The 18471-nt window shown below is 47.7% G+C and overlaps 1 protein-coding gene across 1 annotated transcript in view; it reads right to left on the bottom strand.

Moving 5' to 3' along the window:
* Positions 1–252: 252 nt before the first annotated feature.
* LOC115129168 (E3 ubiquitin-protein ligase SH3RF3-like) overlaps positions 253–18471 on the bottom strand; it is a 75612-nt gene continuing 57393 nt past the window's right edge. Inside the window, exons 4-9 of the mRNA XM_065018073.1 lie at positions 12598–13049; positions 10512–10682; positions 10024–10247; positions 9121–9440; positions 7321–7652; positions 253–3145 (exon numbers count right to left, since the gene is read on the bottom strand). Coding sequence (XP_064874145.1) covers positions 2977–3145; positions 7321–7652; positions 9121–9440; positions 10024–10247; positions 10512–10682; positions 12598–13049 — 1668 coding nt within the window. The 3' untranslated portion in view covers positions 253–2976. The remainder of the gene's footprint in view (positions 3146–7320; positions 7653–9120; positions 9441–10023; positions 10248–10511; positions 10683–12597; positions 13050–18471) is intronic.

Raw genomic sequence — 18471 nt, 5'->3', positions numbered from 1 at the left:
AGTCTATCTACCCTGTGATGACACACAGTGTCACACACACCTCTCCACCTACATAAAGTGTTTGTTGGCATGCCAGGCCTCAGCTTCACTCTAAATGCAAATGTAAGGTGATTATTCATGACAACCTCGCTGTCACACACCTCCACTGGGATGAAGAGAGGAAAGAAGAGGAGAGAGAGTGAAGTGATGGAGTGGAGGTGGGAGGCAGTATGGCTATATAAAGGGTTTGTCATCAGGCAGAGGTGACACAGGTTGGTTTAAAACAAAGGCATTTATTGGGAAAATGCACTTGACATGAAAAACCAACCAAACCACGAGGTCATCAATACGAGAGAATGTTTAATGATCACATGGTAGAACGCTGGTCTCGAGTGCAGGGCGACTGGCACCCACGAAATATAAATAATCTGCACAATATATATATTTATATCTCTTATTTTCTGTTACAGTAATGTAAAACATCTCTCATAGTTAGACAGCATGAGATTCCATGCGTAACAACCCCCTTGTAAAGTCTGTAAAGTCTTGTCAGTGGTACAGTACTCACACCAGACAGTCCAGGCAAACCAGAAACACAGTCCACCTGAACACACTAATTCATGGGAACTGGGGAGCAGGAATAGCAAGATGGACACTGTGTGGTGTCTGGGTCATGTGGAAGTCTCTATCTCCAACATGGAGGACTTGTGCATTAGCTCCACAGACAGACAGTAGAAACAGACAAACAGACTGGCCTTTTGGGTTCAGGGATACAGCTGGCTCATCTGGAGCTAAGGGTTGTTTCTGGCCCAGACCGAAGAGCTTATCCACAGCAACAACATCAACATGTTTAACTGATACACTCTCTCTGAGGAGGAGGAGCGGAAAGACTGGGACCCATCCACTCCTTTCACATCAATGACTGTGCGTGTGTGTGTGTGGTTGTGTGTGTGTGTGTGTGTGTGGTTGTGTGTGTCGCGGCCTGATGGAAAGGTTCTAATCTCATCTGAATCTCTGGGTGTTCTCATCTGTCTGTTACCCAACTCAGGGATTACCCAGACTCCCCTGCATCTGCTACTCCATCAGAGACAGATGGTTTCTATATCTCTCTCTCTCTCTCTCACACACACACACACACACACACACACACACACACACACACACACACACACACACTTTAGGCTGAGACTGAGTGTGCTGTATGGATGTAGCCTGATCCCATCTGTATGTGTTGTAACCGACTCGTTCTGGCCTTCCCAACTCTGTGTGCTTCACTCTGTCTTCCTGACCTGTAGACCTACTTCTGTTGGGGTACAGTTGTTGTGTGCTTAGTAAATGAGAGAGGAACTGTGTACTTAGCCAATTAGAGAGGACCACCGTTGTGTGCTTAACCAATGAAAGAGGAGTACTGTTGTGTGCTTAGCCAATGAAAGAGGCGGTTTGAAGTAGCTTGCCAGAAGTGGGGTATGTTAAAATTAAGAACATTTGGGACTGTTGATGTGCTTTCTTTCCCAATGTTGAGTTTCCACATGACTGGTATTACCAACTACTGGTCTCTCTTACTCGCACACATTAATACAGACACGCATACACACACACCAACCGGAAAGAACAGGTATCAGGTTAGCCAAGGTCTGTAGGTGCTTCTGTAACCAGTACGGCATGTCTCTAGCCATACCACACATTCATACGGACACTGATGTTTAAAACAAATACACACTGAAGCAATAGAAAAATACAGTGTGCCGCTTGTTGTCCCTTCAATAGTTGCTGGCGCCTCCTGATGATGTCAACATCACTAGTCATTGATGAGGTTGATGAAGGACCCCTGCCATAGCTGTCCTGTGTGGATAAAGGCCCCCGCTCCTATGAGGCTGGTTGGAGCTGGAGTAGCCGTGTGTGCAGAGATGGGCAGTATTTCTGTTACGTGTATTTGAAATATGTATTTAAATGACTTCTGAGTATTTTGTAAATTGTATTACACTGGGCTGGACTACACTCCAATGTACAGTCTTTTGTAATAAGATACTTTCGAGAGCTGTAATTTGTATTTTCAAAATACAAAATACTTTTCTATACCATTTGTTTATAGCGGTTCACCATCCCCCTTTCACCCTGCATTGGTATCAGAAGACTGATGGCACTATGGTGTCATAAGAGTGTCTGCTAAATGAACTAAATATAAACGTGTATGTAATAATGGACAAGTATTATTCTAATGAGCTCCGCCATGAAACAAGGTTAAGTCTAGAAAGGATACAGCTTTTGTCAAAATGTACTTTTCATAGCAGGTTTAATAGAATTAACGTAGAAGGTTAAGAGAATTAGGTTAAGATATATCCCATCTAGACATGACCCCGAAACAAGGCCAATAATAATACCTAGTGTGCTTTGCAGTTCGTTTTGGTGTGTTCATTTTCACATATATACAGCATTTGAGTCATTTAGCAGACACTTATCCAGAGTGACTTACAGTCAGTACATCCAGCTAAGGTAGATAAACAACATCAGTCATAGTAAATTAAAAGTTTCTGTATCCGTCACTTAGTTTGCAAATGTATTTATGTATTTTAATATACAAAATACATGTATTTTAATGAAATATATTTGGGGCGGCAGGTAGCCTCGAGGTTAGAGCATTAGGCCAGTATTCAAAAGGTTGCTGGTTTGAATACTGGAGGAGACAAGGTGAAAGAAATCAGTCGCTGTGCCCTACAGCAAGTCACTTAACCCAATTGCTCGAGGGGAGCTGTACAATGGCGACCCTGGCCGTGACCCCTACGGGTGTCTCGGGGGAGTTGGGATATGCCCCTCAAAAACATTTCCATTACACACTTCTGTGTAATAGGACACATATAGGTGCCCCCCAAATTATTATAAAATACAAGTATTTTGTAGTTCATTTTGATACATTGATCTTTTGTAATTGTATTTTGTCATTTTTGCCCATCCCTGCGTGTATGTGTGTGTGTGTGTGTGTGTGTGTAGCGGTCCTGTTCAGAAGATCTCTACGAAGCTGCCAGGGAAGAGGCCAGTACGTCCAGTCCTCTGCAGAGTTCCTTTGTACCAGCCATCTTCTCTCTTCTTATGAACAAACACCACGTCTCCCTGTCTCAGCTCGATCTCCGCCTCGCTCTGAGGGGGGTAGGGCACCACCACACGATACCTAGGGAGGGAGGGTTACAGATAATGACCCACTGTGCACAGACGTCAGTTCAACCTCAACCAATTTGGTTGAGTTGTCAACTAATATGAATTCAATGAAAAATCAACAAAACATTTCACCATGACATTGGATTTAGGTTAAAGGTTGGCAGAGATGGCCAGTATTTCTGTTACATGTTTTTGAAATATGTATTTAAATTACTTCTGAGTATTTAGTCATTTGTATTACGCTGGGGTGAACTACACTGCAATATATTTGGTAACAAGATCCTTTTGAAAGCTGTCATTTGTATTAACAAAATACTTTAAAAAATACTTTCACCCTATATTGGTATCAGAAGTCTGATGTCACCATCGTGTGATTAGAGCATCTGCTAAATTAACTAAACTCAGCAAAAAAAAGAAATGTCCTCTCACTGTCAACTGTGTTTATTTTCAGGAAACTTAACATGTGTAAATATTTGTATGAACATAACAAGACTCAACAATTGAGACATAAACTGAACAAGTTCCACAGACATGTGACTAACAGAAATTGAATAATGTGTCCCTGAACAAAGGGGGGTCAAAATCAAAAGTAACAGTCAGTATCTGGTGTGGCCACCAGCTGCATTAATTACTGCAGTGCATCTCCTCCTCATGGACTGCACCATATTTGCCAGTTCTTGCTGTGAGATGTTACTCCACTCTTCCACCAAGGCACCTGCAAGTTTCCGCACATTTCTAAGGGGAATGGCCCTAGCCCTCACCCTCCGATCCAACAGGTCCCAGACGTGCTCAATGGGATTGCGATCTGGGCTCTTCGCTGGCCATGGCAGAACACTGACATTCCTGTCTTGCATGAAATCATGCACAGAACGAGCTGGTGGCATTGTCATGCTGGAAGGTCATGTGGGAAGGGTACCACATGAGGGAGGAGGATGTCTTCCCTGTAACGCACAGCGTTGAGATTGCCTGCAATGACTACAAGCTCAGTCCGATGATGCTGTGACACACTGCCTCAGACCCTGACGGACCCTCCACCTCCAAATCGATCCCGCTCCCGAGTACAGGCTTCAGTGTAACGCTCATTCTTTTCGACGATAAACACAAATCTGACCATCACCCATGGTGAGACAAAACCGTGACTCGTCAGTGAAGAGCACTTTTTTCCAGCCCTGTCTGGTCCAGTGACGGTGGGTTTGTGCCCATAGGCGACGTTGTTGCCGGTGTTGTCTGGTGAGGACCTGCCTTACACTAGGCCTATAAGCCCTCAGTCCAGCCTCTCTCCGCCTATCGCGGACAGACTGAGCACTGATGGAGGGATTGTGCGTTCCTGGTGTAACTCAGGCAGTTGTTGTTGCCATCCTGCACCTGATGTTCAGATGTACCGATCCTGTACAGGTGTTGTTACATGTGGTCTGCCACTGCGAGGACGATCAGCTGTCCGTCCTGTCTCCCTGTAGCTCTGCATTAGGCGTCTCACAGTACAGACATGGCAATTTATTGCCCTAGTCACATCTGCAGTCCTCATGCCTCCTTGCAGCATGCCTAAGGCACATTCACGCAGATAAGCAGGGACCCTGGGCACCACCAAGTTATTTGGATTTTTACGAATTATCTTTGAAAGACAGGGTCCTGAAAAAGGGACATTTCTTTTTTTGCTGAGTTTACATATAAATGTGTATGTAAAAATGCTAGGTATTACTCTAATGAGCTCCGCCCACGAAAGAAGGCCAATGACAGTACCCAGTGTGCTTGCAGTTCTTCATTTTCACATATAATTTACATTTACATTTTGGTCATTTAGCAGGACACTCTTATCCAGAGTGTAAGGTAGATAAACAACGACATATCACAGTCATAGCAAGTAAAACGATTCTGTAACCATTGCTGTGAATGTTGTTGCTGTTCGGCCGGCAACTTGCAAATATATTTTAAAATACATGTATTATAATAAAATACTATACTATGCAAAAGTATATGATATTTTATTTGGATACAGTGATCTTTAGGGTCTTTTGTAGTTGTATTTAGAAATTGTAATTTGTCATTTATGCCCATCCTTGAAAGCTGGGTGGAAAATTCAATCAGTTTTCCACATTGATTCAACGTCATCACATAAAAGTTTTTTTTGCTGAAATGACGTGGAAACACAGTTGATTTAACCAGTTCTTGACCAGTGGGGCTGCATTGTAACTCATATTCGAACACATGCACACCATAAACACACACACACACACACACACACACACACACACACACACTAGGAGGTGATATATGCTGCTACTCAGGTCATCATCATTCAGCAGTCTTATATATAAATGCTTTACACAGATTTATACGTGCTTGAAACAGTGTGTTTTAATGTTTGTGTGTGAGTGTCAGTGTGTGTGTGGGTTTGTGTGTGTGTGTGCGTGCATCTGTGTGACGCGGTTGCTCTCAGAGAAAAAAGAGGGCACTATTAGCTCTGACACACACCGATGGGGATAGGAGGAGAATAATGATCAGAAGCTCAGTTATTCCTGGTGCTGTAGTGGTGTAGTGTCGTAACATACAGCATACCTCGGGGGATGTTTGAGGGTGAGTGTATGAGAGTGTGTAGCCATAGCCGCGGGAAGTAGGTTGGGGTTGCTGCATTTTTTTCGCTGACGGGTGGACGGGGGCGGTGCAGAATGAAACCGTTTTGCCATCACTACAGACGGCTATATCGGTCCGTTAATACTGGACTAGTAAAGGCCCAGTGCACTGCTTTTGTGAAAAAGTATATTTATTTATATATATTTTTATTTTGATTTGTCAGAACCCCTACTTCCCGCGGCTATGTGAGAAGTTACAGTGTGTGTTTACCTCTCTCTGGACAGGGTGTGTGCTTACCTCTCTCTGGACAGGGTGTGTGCTTACCTCTCTCTGGACAGGGTGTGTGCTTACCTCTCTCTGGACAGGGTATGTGCTTACCTCTCTCTGGACAGGGTGTGTGCTTACCTCTCTCTGGACAGGGTGTGTGCTTACCTCTCTCTGGACAGGGTGTGTGCTTACCTCTCTCTGGACAGGGTGTGTGCTTACCTCTCTGGACAGGGTGTGTGCTTACCTCTGGACAGGGTGTCTGGACAGGGTGTGTGCTTACCTCTCTCTGGACAGGGTGTGTGCATACCTCTCTGGACAGGGTGTGTGCTTACCTCTGGACAGGGTGTGTGCTTACCTCTCTGGACAGGGTGTGTGCTTACCTCTCTCTGGACAGGGTGTGTGCTTACCTCTCTCTGGACAGGGTGTGTGCTTACCTCTCTCTGGACAGGGTGTGTGTTTACCTCTCTCTGGACAGGGGGTCTGCTTACCTCTCTCTGGACAGGGTGTGTGCTTACCTCTCTCTGGACAGGGTATGTGATTACTTCTCTCTGGACAGGGTGTGTGCTTACCTCTCTCTGGACAGGGTGTGTGTTTACCTCTCTCTGGACAGGGTGTGTGCTTACCTCTCTCTGGACAGGGTGTGTGCTTACCTCTCTCTGGACAGGGTGTGTGCTTACCTCTCTCTGGACAGGGTGTGTGCTTACCTCTCTCTGGACAGGGTGTGTGCTTACCTCTCTCTGGACAGGGTGTGTGCTTACCTCTCTCTGGACAGGGTATGTGCTTACCTCTGGACAGGGTGTGTGCTTACCTCTCTCTGGACAGGGTGTGTGCTTACCTCTCTCTGGACAGGGTGTGTGCTTACCTCTCTCTGGACAGGGTGTGTGCTTGTGTGTTTACCTCTCTGGACAGGGGGTCTCTCTCTGGACAGGGTGTGTGCTTACCTCTCTCTGGACAGGGTGTGTGCTTACGTCTCTCTGGACAGGGTGTGTGCTTACCTCTCTCTGGACAGGGTGTGTGCTTACCTCTCTCTGGACAGGGTGTGTGTTTGACAGTGTGTAGTTACAGTGTGTGTATACCTCTCTCTGGACAGGGTGTGTGTTTGACAGTGTGTAGTTACAGTGTGTGTATACCTCTCTCTGGACAAGGTGTGTGCTTACCTCTCTCTGGACAGGATGTGTGTTTGACAATGTGTAGTTACAGTGTGTGTTTACCTCTCTCTGGACAGGGTGTGTGTTTGACAGTGTGAGTAGTTACAATGTGTGTATACCTCTCTCTGGACAAGGTGTGTGCTTACCTCTCTCTGGACAGGATGTGTGTTTGACAGTGTGAGTAGTTACAGTGTGTGTTTACCTCTCTCTGGACAGTGGTTTGGGTTCAGGCCGGAGAGCTAGCAGTGCGTTCCCGGGGCGGGTCATCGGGGGCGACCGGGGGAAGTTGAGATCGAGGGATCCTGACTTCCTGTTCAGCAGCTCTAACCCCATTGCCCCCGCCATCTCACTCTCGATTGGACAAGACCCGGCACGCCCATGGGCATCCATTGGACAGGAGCCAGAGCGGGTGTGATGTGGGAGGACGGCACCCGACAGGGGGAGGGTTGGTGGGGAGGACGGGGGAGAATGAGATGCCTTTTTCTTGGCAGCGGCTCCAGAGAGAAGCTTTAGCAGACCTCCTTTCTTCTCCTTCTGTGGACACAGATAACAAGACAGAGAAGAGAATGGGGATGAAACAATTTGCAGTGTCTTCTACAGATATACAGTTGTATTTTTCTGGCAGTATCCCTCCTGGTCTCAGAGACAGTTAACCAACAGTATCTACCTGATGTAACAATGACTCCTCCAGTTGGCCAGTACAGTATATTTTTGAGATCTGAGTGTAGTTCTCTAACCATCCACCAGAGAGCAGCACATATACAGCAGATAGTTAAGTCTGGATGTGTCAGGGGGAACTTTAGTCTCAGCGTGTGTGTGTGTGTGTGTGTGTGTGTGTTTGTGAGTTTGTGTGCATCTTTGGGGTTGAGATGTGAGTCAGAGCCAATTATCAGCGCATAATCAGCATGGAAGCATCTGTCTGACAGCACAGCAGGCCTCATAACACACACACACACACACACACACACACACACACACACACACACACACACACACCACAAACCTCTAACTTAATCAGACAGCAAACTCCAACGCATAATAAGCCAATGCATGTGGGGAATTAAAATGGTTAGGAAAGCTAGGAGGTTAAATGCGATGAGACTAAATACTATAGTTAATCCATCACAGCTCATAGTCAATGACTGTTTATCATGGTCCTTCCCTAGTCTATTTGTCCTATTGTCACCAACTGTCTCAACTAGTTTCTGTGAAGCCAGTCAACACAAGAGCAGATAGGCTCCTCTCTCTCAGACAACTCTACCATCCATCACTGTCACCATGGACCCAGCTTTAATACACCCATCAAGATGAAGAACAACACACAGAGACAGCCCTGTCACACTGATAGTATGTTTGTCTGTCTGGCGTTGGATGATTCTGCACCATGTCCAGGTGCAAGCCACTTCCCCTCAACACCACTTCCCCTCAACACCACTTCCCCTCAACGCCACTTCCCCTCAACACCACTTCCCCTCAACACCACTTCCCCTCAACGCCACTTCCCCTCAACGCCACTTCCCCTCAACGCCACTTCCCCTCAACGCCACTTCCCCTCAACGCCACTTCCCCTCAACACCACTTCCCCTCAACGCCACTTCCCCTCAACGCCACTTCCCCTCAACACCACTTCCCCTCAACACCACTTCCCCTCAACACCACTTCACCTCAACACCACTTCCCCTCAACACCACTTCCCCTCAACACCACTTCCCCTCAACGCCACTTCCCCTCAACACCACTTCCCCTCAACACCACTTCCCCTAGCTATGCTTTTAATATTCCCTGACTATATCCTCCTGACTATGGCATCGTGTTGAGGGATTTTAAGGCAGTGTGATGTTGGAACCAGACTCTGCTGTGAGTTTAGATAAAGGAGAGAGAGAGCAAGGAGAGAGAGAGAGAGAGAGAGAGAGAGAGAGAGAGAGAGAGAGAGCAAGGAGAGAGCAAGGAGAGAGAGAAGAGATGAGAAGCAAGATGAAGAGAGACACCCTAGGAGACTCACCTTCTCTGGTTTTGAGGCGTTGCTGTGGGAGGGGCCAGGCGAGGACGGTTGGAAGGGATTGGTTGATTCTCCGTTGAGCAGGGCAGCACTGGCGTTGGGAGGGGTGAGGCAGGAGAGAGGGGAGGAAAGTGGGATGAGGGGCGAAGAGAGGCAGGAGAGAGGGCGTGAAGCAGGGGAGGAGAGGGGGGAAGGGCCGGGGGACACCATGGATATTGGGCGAGCAGATTGACCAGCGGAGCGCAACGGGGAAGATTTCTGAGGTCGGAGAGGAGAGACGGTGGATGTGGGACGCTCTGGGCTGCTGGAGGGCGGGCTGTGGACTGAACACACACATTACACACTGTTACATACTATTACACAGCACACAGTAGTCATCTTACTGTTACAAGACACCATCTGCTTCCTGTTTGTGCTGTCATCATATTATATATATATATTTTATTGTCACACCAGATAGGTGCAGTGAAATGTGTTATTTTGCAGGGTTAGCCACAGTAGTACGGCGCCCATGGAGAAAATGAGTGTTAAGTGCCTTCTGATTTTTAACCTTGTCGGCTCAGGTATTCAAACCAGCGACCTTTGGGTTACGGCCCCAACGCCCTAACCGCTAGGCTACCTGCCGCCCCAATACGACATCTGACTGCCAATGACACATGTGACCAAACTTCCACAGCCTACCTATGGTCATACTTTATTTTGTAATGGATAACAGGTGTGTGTGTGTAAGACAGAGACAAAGAGAGAGGCTCCCAGGAGAAACTTTAAATACCATCACATGTTCTCCCTGACAGAGAGAGGGAAGGAAGGAGAGAGGCAAGGAGGGAGAGAGAGGCTGGCTGATAAGAGCTGGATCAAATGTAGGAAATGACAGATCTAGAACCTGAATAATCTCTGTGTACTCACCCAGTTGCATGGCAGAGCGGGTCTGGTTAACTGTTTGTTGTCCAAAGCGAAGGCAGTTCTTAAGCTGAGTAGCGGCAGACTGGGGGGAAGAGGGGGGAGGGGAGGGACGAGAGGAGGAGGGGCCGGCGGAGGAGGGGGAGGCTGCCTTACTCCCTTGTCCCACCCCTCCCACCTCCTGCCCTGAGAGACAGGAGCTCTGAGAACCACCCACCGCAAACGGAGCTCTGCAGAGAGAGCGAGAAAGAGAGAGAGCACGAGTGGGAGAAGGGGTTGGGAGAGGGGAGAGATTCAATGGTTCCAGTCCTGTTAGAATAGTGACCAAGATACTATTGATATCCCCTATTATACTACCATCAACATGCTGCTTATCGTCCGCCTGTCACGCAAACAGAGTTATGTGTTTGAAAGGGTGTGTGTGAGAGGGGGAACAAGAGTATTTGCGTGAGAAAATGTGTGTGTGAGTGCGTTCGTGCCTGTGCGTGTCTCACCGTGACACGGGTGTGACATAGTTTCCAGGGAAGACTCCGGAAGCAGCGGTCCGTAGAGAGGTCCCTTTAAACCAGCCGTCCTGACACTTCTCTGTGACACGGTACATCTCTCCTTTCCTCAGCTCCAACTCATCTGCCTTCTGGGACTTATACGCATACAGGGCCAGGTAGCTGGGATACACAGAGACGTCGTTTAGGATCATTTGACTGAACAAATGACTGGTTTTGTTTTAATATGGACAAACAACTATGTAATAAAATGCAACCACATAAAAGGTGAGATTCTGTACATGCCTCATGTGCATTATTTGATCTCATATCCAATTTGCTGGAATAAAGAACAATATTTTGGGGGGCATTCACTGTCTAAATACTGTTGGAGGGTACGACTGAATATATGTTTGATATCTGAATGTACATGTCTGAATTTATGTCTGAATATACACTATATGACCAAAAGTATGTGGACACCTGCTTGTCAAACATCTCATTCCAAAATCATGGCCATTAATATGGAGTTGATTCCCCCTTTGCTGCTATAACAGTCTCCACTCTTCAGGGAAGGCTTTTCACTAGATGTCGGAACATTGCTGCGGGGACTTGCTTCCATTCAGCCAAAATAGCATTAGTGAGGTCGGGCAATTAGGCCTGGCTCACAGTCGGTGTTCCAATTAATCCCAAAGGTGTTCAATGGGGTTGAGGTCAGGGCTCTGTGCAGGCCAGTCAAGTTCTTCCACACCGATCTTGACAAACCACTTCTGTATGGACCTCACGTTGTGCATGGGGGCATCATTTACATTACATTTACATTTAAGTCATTTAGCAGACGCTCTTATCCAGAGCGACTTACAAATTGGTGCGTTCACCTTAAGACATCCAGTGGAACAGCCACTTTACAATAGTGCATCTAAATATTTTAAGGGGGGGGGGGGTGAGAAGGATTACTTTATCCTATCCTAGGTATTCCTGAAAGTGGTGGGGTTTCAGGTGTCTCCGGAAGGTGGTGATTGACTCCGCTGTCCTGGCGTCGTGAGGGAGTTTGTTCCACCATTGGGGGGCCAGAGCAGCGAACAGTTTTGACTGCATCGTCATGCTAAAACAGGAAAGGGCTTTGCCCAAACTGTTGCCACAAAGTTGGAAGCACAGAATCATCTAGAATGTCATTGTATTCTGTAGCGTTAAGATTTCCCTTCACTGGAACTAAGGGTCCTAGCCCAAACCATGAAAAACAGCCCCAGACCATTACTCCTCCACCACACTTTACAGTTGGCATTATGCATTTGTGCAGGTAGCGTTCTCTTGGTAACCACCAAACCCCGATTCGTCCGTCGGACTGCCAGATAGTGAAGCATGATTCATGATTTCAGAGAATACGTTTCCACGGCTCCAGAGTCCAATGGCGGCAGGCTTTACACTGAAGCTTGGCATTGCGCATGGTGATCTTAGGCTTGTGTGCAGCTGCTCAACCATGGAAACACATTTCATGGTTGGTTGAGAGAATGCCAAGAGTGTGCAAAGCTGTCATCAATGCAAAGGGAGGCTACTTTGAAGAATCTCAAAAATAAAATATATTTTGATTGGTTTTACACTTTTTTGGTTACTACATGATTCCATATGTGTTATTTCATAGTTTTGATGTCTTCACTATTATTTTACAATGTAGAAAATAGTAAAAATAAAGAAAAATCCTTGAATGAGTAGGTGTGTCCTAACTTCTGACTGGTACTGTATGTCTGAAGAATAATAGGAGGGGAGAGCAAGCAGGTGTCCATGCACTGCCTCTGGGTTGCTATGGTAACTAGGGGACGTTTTCCCATAGCAACAGGGCAGGTTGCCGGTCGGAGATGGAAGTGTCCGACCTCATTAGCGGGACAACCCGCTCTGGATAGTGTGTGTTTGTGTGTGTGCACGCACGTCCAGGAAGATATGGTAGTAGATGCAGCACAATCTTTATATTCCACTCAGCTTCTATTTCACCTTATAGACAGGACAGCAGCTCAGAGAAAACAGACAGCATTGCTATTCAACTCATTTACCTATAGATTTACCAGTTAGTAAACCATGCCTGTGTGATGAGTAAACTTACATGTTGAGTGGTAGTTGGACCTTGGCTTGAGCCAGCAGTTCTGAGGTGACTGAAGCCATTCTGGGAGGAACCAGAACTCCGACTGAGGAGGGAGTGGGACCGGGGGGAGAGTCCTGTATCCGTGCAGCAGCCCTGGGGTCAGAGGAGCTGATGAGGACAGGGTGGGAGATCTCCATGCTGTGTCTGTTGTTGAGCTGGGCTGTCCGCTGCGTCACACTCAGAGCTGTGAACGAGTGGCGCTTCTTAGCGTTTTTCTTCCCCTCTCCCCCTCTTTTCTCCTCCTCTTGCCTCTGGAGGGCACCATTGCCGCTTCCTGCAGAGGATGGGTCAGGGGAGGGGCCAAGGGAGCAGGGACCCAATGGGAGGCCGGGAGACGGGTCAAAGCTGGGGCCAGGGACGGGATTGGATGTCGGCTTGTCAATCTCCATCAACTGTTTGGCTGTTTCATTTAGCTAAAGTGGAGAGGAGATGAGAGGAAAGGAGACGAGAGGATAGGAGACGAGAGGAGACGAAAGGAGACGAGACGAGAGGAGAGGAAAGGATGAGATCCAAATAATTGAATTGAATTGCTTTAGACTGCTTTACTACACACTGCTGGCTCTCAGAGTCTTCTGCTGTTGGCAGAACTTCAAACCAGACAAAAAAGATCACACACACCCCACACCCTGGGGAGAATCTATGTACTTAGTGAAAGAGGAGGAGGAGAGAACAACGTTTGTAATGCAGCTCATATCTGACAGGATGACAGTCGATCTTGTAGTCAGTTCTTGCTAGTCAGATAACCCCCACACACTGAATCTACCCAGCAACAACACTACTCACGCTCTCTCACAGACGGATGCTCAGTCACAATCACAACACAGAGAGAGCAGATCCTCTCAGTCCACACACACACATTGTCACCATGTGGAACTCAGGGGATGCTTTCTGCTACATTACATCAATATCACCTCCGCTGAAAACACACTCCTTTGTTGGAGAGGATTCCTTGGAGAGAATAGTGCGCGTGTGAGTATAGACTGTAGAGGGCAGGACAGAGTGGATCTGTCTCAGTGTGTGAGTATAGACTGTAGAGGGCAGGACAGAGTGGATCTGTCTCAGCGTGTGAGTATAGACTGTAGAGGGCAGGACAGAGTGGATCTGTCTCAGTGTGTAAGTATAGACTGTAGGGGGCAGGACAGAGTGGATCTGTCTCAGTCTGTGAGTATAGACTGTAGAGGGCAGGACAGAGTGTATCTGTCTCAGTGTGTGAGTATAGACTGTAGAGGGCAGGACAGAGTGGATCTGTCTCAGTGTGTAAGTATAGACTGTAGGGGCAGGACAGAGTGGATCTGTCTCAGTGTGTAAGTATAGACTGTAGGGGCAGGACAGAGTGGATATGTCTCAGTGTGTGAGTATAGACTGTAGAGGGCAGGACAGAGTGGATCTGTCTCAGTGTGTGAGTATAGACTGTATGGGGCAGGACAGAGTGTATCTGTCTCAGTGTGTGAGTATAGACTGTAGAGGGCAGGACAGAGTGGATCTGTCTCAGTGTGTAAGTATAGACTGTAGGGGCAGGACAGAGTGGATCTGTCTCAGTGTGTAAGTATAGACTGTAGGGGGCAGGACAGAGTGGATCTGTCTCAGTGTGTGAGTATAGACTGTAAAGGGCAGGACAGAGTGGATCTGTCTCAGCGTGTGAGTATAGACTGTAGAGGGCAGGACAGAGTGGATCTGTCTCAGTGTGTGAGTATAGACTGTAGAGGGCAGGACAGAGTGGATCTGTCTCAGTGTGTGAGTATAGACTGTATGGGGCAGGACAGAGTGTATCTGTCTCAGTGTGTGAGTATAGACTGTAGAGGGCAGGACAGAGTGGATCTGTCTCAGTGTGTGAGTATAGACTGTAGGGGCAGGACAGAGTGGATCTGTCTCAGTGTGTGAGTATAGACTGTAGAGGGCAGGACAGAGTGGATCTGTCTCAGTGTGTAAATATAGACTGTAGGGGCAGGACAGAGTGGATCTGTCTCAGTGTGTAAGTATAGACTGTAGGGGCAGGACAGAGTGTATCTGTCTCAGTGTGTGAGTATAGACTGTAGAGGGCAGGACAGAGTGGATCTGTCTCAGTGTGTAAGTATAGACTGTAGGGGCAGGATAGAGTGGATCTGTCTCAGTGTGTGAGTATAGACTGTAGAGGGCAGGACAGAGTGGATCTGTCTCAGTGTGTGAGTATAGACTGTAGAGGGCAGGACAGAGTGGATCTGTCTCAGCGTGTGAGTATAGACTGTAGAGGGCAGGACAGAGTGGATCTGTCTCAGTGTGTAAGTATAGACTGTAGGGGGCAGGACAGAGTGGATCTGTCTCAGTGTGTGAGTATAGACTGTAGAGGGCAGGACAGAGTGGATCTGTCTCCGTGTGTGAGTATAGACTGTATGGGGCAGGACAGAGTGTATCTGTCTCAGTGTGTGAGTATAGACTGTAGAGGGCAGGACAGAGTGGATCTGTCTCAGTGTGTGAGTATAGACTGTAAAGGGCAGGACAGAGTGGATCTGTCTCAGCGTGTGAGTATAGACTGTAGAGGGCAGGACAGAGTGGATCTGTCTCAGTGTGTGAGTATAGACTGTAGAGGGCAGGACAGAGTGGATCTGTCTCAGCGTGTGAGTATAGACTGTAGAGGGCAGGACAGAGTGGATCTGTCTCAGTGTGTAAGTATAGACTGTAGGGGGCAGGACAGAGTGGATCTGTCTCAGTGTGTGAGTATAGACTGTAGAGGGCAGGACAGAGTGGATCTGTCTCAGTGTGTGAGTATAGACTGTATGGGGCAGGACAGAGTGTATATGTCTCAGTGTGTGAGTATAGACTGTAGAGGGCAGGACAGAGTGGATCTGTCTCAGTGTGTGAGTATAGACTGTAGGGGCAGGACAGAGTGGATCTGTCTCAGTGTGTGAGTATAGACTGTAGAGGGCAGGACAGAGTGGATCTGTCTCAGTGTGTAAATATAGACTGTAGGGGCAGGACAGAGTGGATCTGTCTCAGTGTGTAAGTATAGACTGTAGGGGCAGGACAGAGTGGATCTGTCTCAGTGTGTGAGTATAGACTGTAGAGGGCAGGACAGAGTGGATCTGTCTCAGTATGTGAGTATAGACTGTATAGGGCAGGACAGAGTGGATCTGTCTCAGTGTATAAGTATAGACTGTAGGGGGCAGAACAGAGTGGATCTGTCTCAGTGTGTGAGTATAGACTGTATGGGGCAGGACAGAGTGGATCTGTCTCAGTGTGTGAGTATAGACTGTAGGGGGCAGGACAGAGTGGATCGGTCTCAGTGTGTGAGTATAGACTGTAGAGGGCAGGATAGAGTGGATCTGTCTCAGTGTGTGAGTATAGACTGTAGAGGGCAGGACAGAGTGGATCTGTCTCAGTGTGTGAGTATAGACTGTAGGGGGCAGGACAGAGTGGATCGGTCTCAGTGTGTGAGTATAGACTGTAGAGGGCAGGATAGAGTGGATCTGTCTCAGTGTGTGAGTATAGACTGTAGAGGGCAGGACAGAGTGGATCCGTCTCAGTGTGTGAGTATAGACTGTAGAGGGCAGGACAGAGTGGATCTGTCTCAGCGTGTGAGTATAGACTGTAGAGGGCAGGACAGAGTGGATCTGTCTCAGTGTGTAAGTATAGACTGTAGGGGGCAGGACAGAGTGGATCTGTCTCAGTGTGTGAGTATAGACTGTAGAGGGCAGGACAGAGTGGATCTGTCTCCGTGTGTGAGTATAGACTGTATGGGGCAGGACAGAGTGTATCTGTCTCAGTGTGTGAGTATAGACTGTAGAGGGCAGGACAGAGTGGATCTGTCTCAGTGTGTGAGTATAGACTGTAGAGGGCAGGACAGAGTGGATCTGTCTCAGCGTGTGAGTATAGACTGTAGAGGGCAGGACAGAGTGGATCTGTCTCAGCGTGTGAGTATAGACTGTAGAGGGCAGGACAGAGTGGATCTGTCTCAGCGTGTGAGTATAGACTGTAGAGGGCAGGACAGAGTGGATCTGTCTCAGCGTGTGAGTATAGACTGTAGAGGGCAGGACAGAGTGGATCTGTCTCAGCGTGTGAGTATAGACTGTAGAGGGCAGGACAGAGTGGATCTGTCTCAGCGTGTGAGTATAGACTGTAGAGGGCAGGACAGAGTGGATCTGTCTCAGTGTGTAAGTATAGACTGTAGAGGGCAGGACAGAGTGGATCTGTCTCAGTGTGTAAGTATAGACTGTAGGGGGCAGGACAGAGTGTATCTGTCTCAGTGTGTGAGTATAGACTGTAGAGGGCAGGACAGAGTGGATCTGTCTCAGTGTGTGAGTATAGACTGTAGGGGGCAGGACAGAGTGAATCTGTCTCAGTGTGTGAGTATAGACTGTAGAGAGCAGGACAGAGTGGATCTGTCTCAGTGTGTGAGTATAGACTGTAGGGGGCAGGACAGAGTGGATCTGTCTAAGTGTCTGAGTATAGACTGTATAGGGCAGGACAGAGTGGATCTGTCTCAGTGTGTGAGTATAGACTGTAGAGGGCAGGACAGAGTGGATCTGTCTCAGCGTGTGAGTATAGACTGTAGAGGGCAGGACAGAGTGGATCTGTCTCAGTGTATAGGTATAGACTGTAGGGGGCAGGACAGAGTGGATCTGTCTCAGTGTGTGAGTATAGACTGTAGAGGGCAGGACAGAGTGGATCTGTCTCAGTGTTTGAGTATAGACTATAGGGGCAGGACAGAGTGGATCTGTCTCAGTGTGTGAGTATAGACTGTAGAGAGCAGGACAGAGTGGATCTGTCTCAGGGTGTGAGTATAGACTGTAGAGAGCAGGACAGAGTGGATCTGTCTCAGTGTGTGAGTATAGACTGTAGAGGGCAGGACAGAGTGGATCTGTCTCAGTGTGTGAGTATAGACTGTAGAGGGCAGGACAGAGTGGATCTGTCTCAGTGTGTAAGTATAGACTGTAGAGGGCAGGACAGAGTGGATCTGTCTCAGTGTGTAAGTATAGACTGTAGGGGGCAGGACAGAGTGTATCTGTCTCAGTGTGTGAGTATAGACTGTAGAGGGCAGGACAGAGTGGATCTGTCTCAGTGTGTGAGTATAGACTGTAGGGGGCAGGACAGAGTGAATCTGTCTCAGTGTGTGAGTATAGACTGTAGAGAGCAGGACAGAGTGGATCTGTCTCAGTGTGTGAGTATAGACTGTAGGGGGCAGGACAGAGTGGATCTGTCTAAGTGTCTGAGTATAGACTGTATAGGGCAGGACAGAGTGGATCTGTCTCAGTGTGTGAGTATAGACTGTAGAGGGCAGGACAGAGTGGATCTGTCTCAGCGTGTGAGTATAGACTGTAGAGGGCAGGACAGAGTGGATCTGTCTCAGTGTATAGGTATAGACTGTAGGGGGCAGGACAGAGTGGATCTGTCTCAGTGTGTGAGTATAGACTGTAGAGGGCAGGACAGAGTGGATCTGTCTCAGTGTTTGAGTATAGACTATAGGGGCAGGACAGAGTGGATCTGTCTCAGTGTGTGAGTATAGACTGTAGAGAGCAGGACAGAGTGGATCTGTCTCAGGGTGTGAGTATAGACTGTAGAGAGCAGGACAGAGTGGATCTGTCTCAGTGTGTGAGTATAGACTGTAGAGGGCAGGACAGAGTGGATCTGTCTCAGTGTGTGAGTATAGACTGTATAGGGCAGGACAGAGTGGATCTGTCTCAGTGTGTGAGTATAGACTGTAGAGGGCAGGACAGAGTGGATCTGTCTCAGCGTGTGACTATAGACTGTAGAGGGCAGGACAGAGTGGATCTGTCTCAGTGTGTAAGTATAGACTGTAGGGGGCAGGACAGAGTGTATCTGTCTCAGTGTGTGAGTATAGACTGTAGAGGGCAGGACAGA

This window comes from Oncorhynchus nerka, linkage group LG1 (genome assembly GCF_034236695.1).
Source record: "Oncorhynchus nerka isolate Pitt River linkage group LG1, Oner_Uvic_2.0, whole genome shotgun sequence".
Classification (NCBI taxonomy): Eukaryota; Metazoa; Chordata; class Actinopteri; order Salmoniformes; family Salmonidae; genus Oncorhynchus; species Oncorhynchus nerka.
This window is presented reverse-complemented; position numbering and strand designations above follow the sequence as displayed.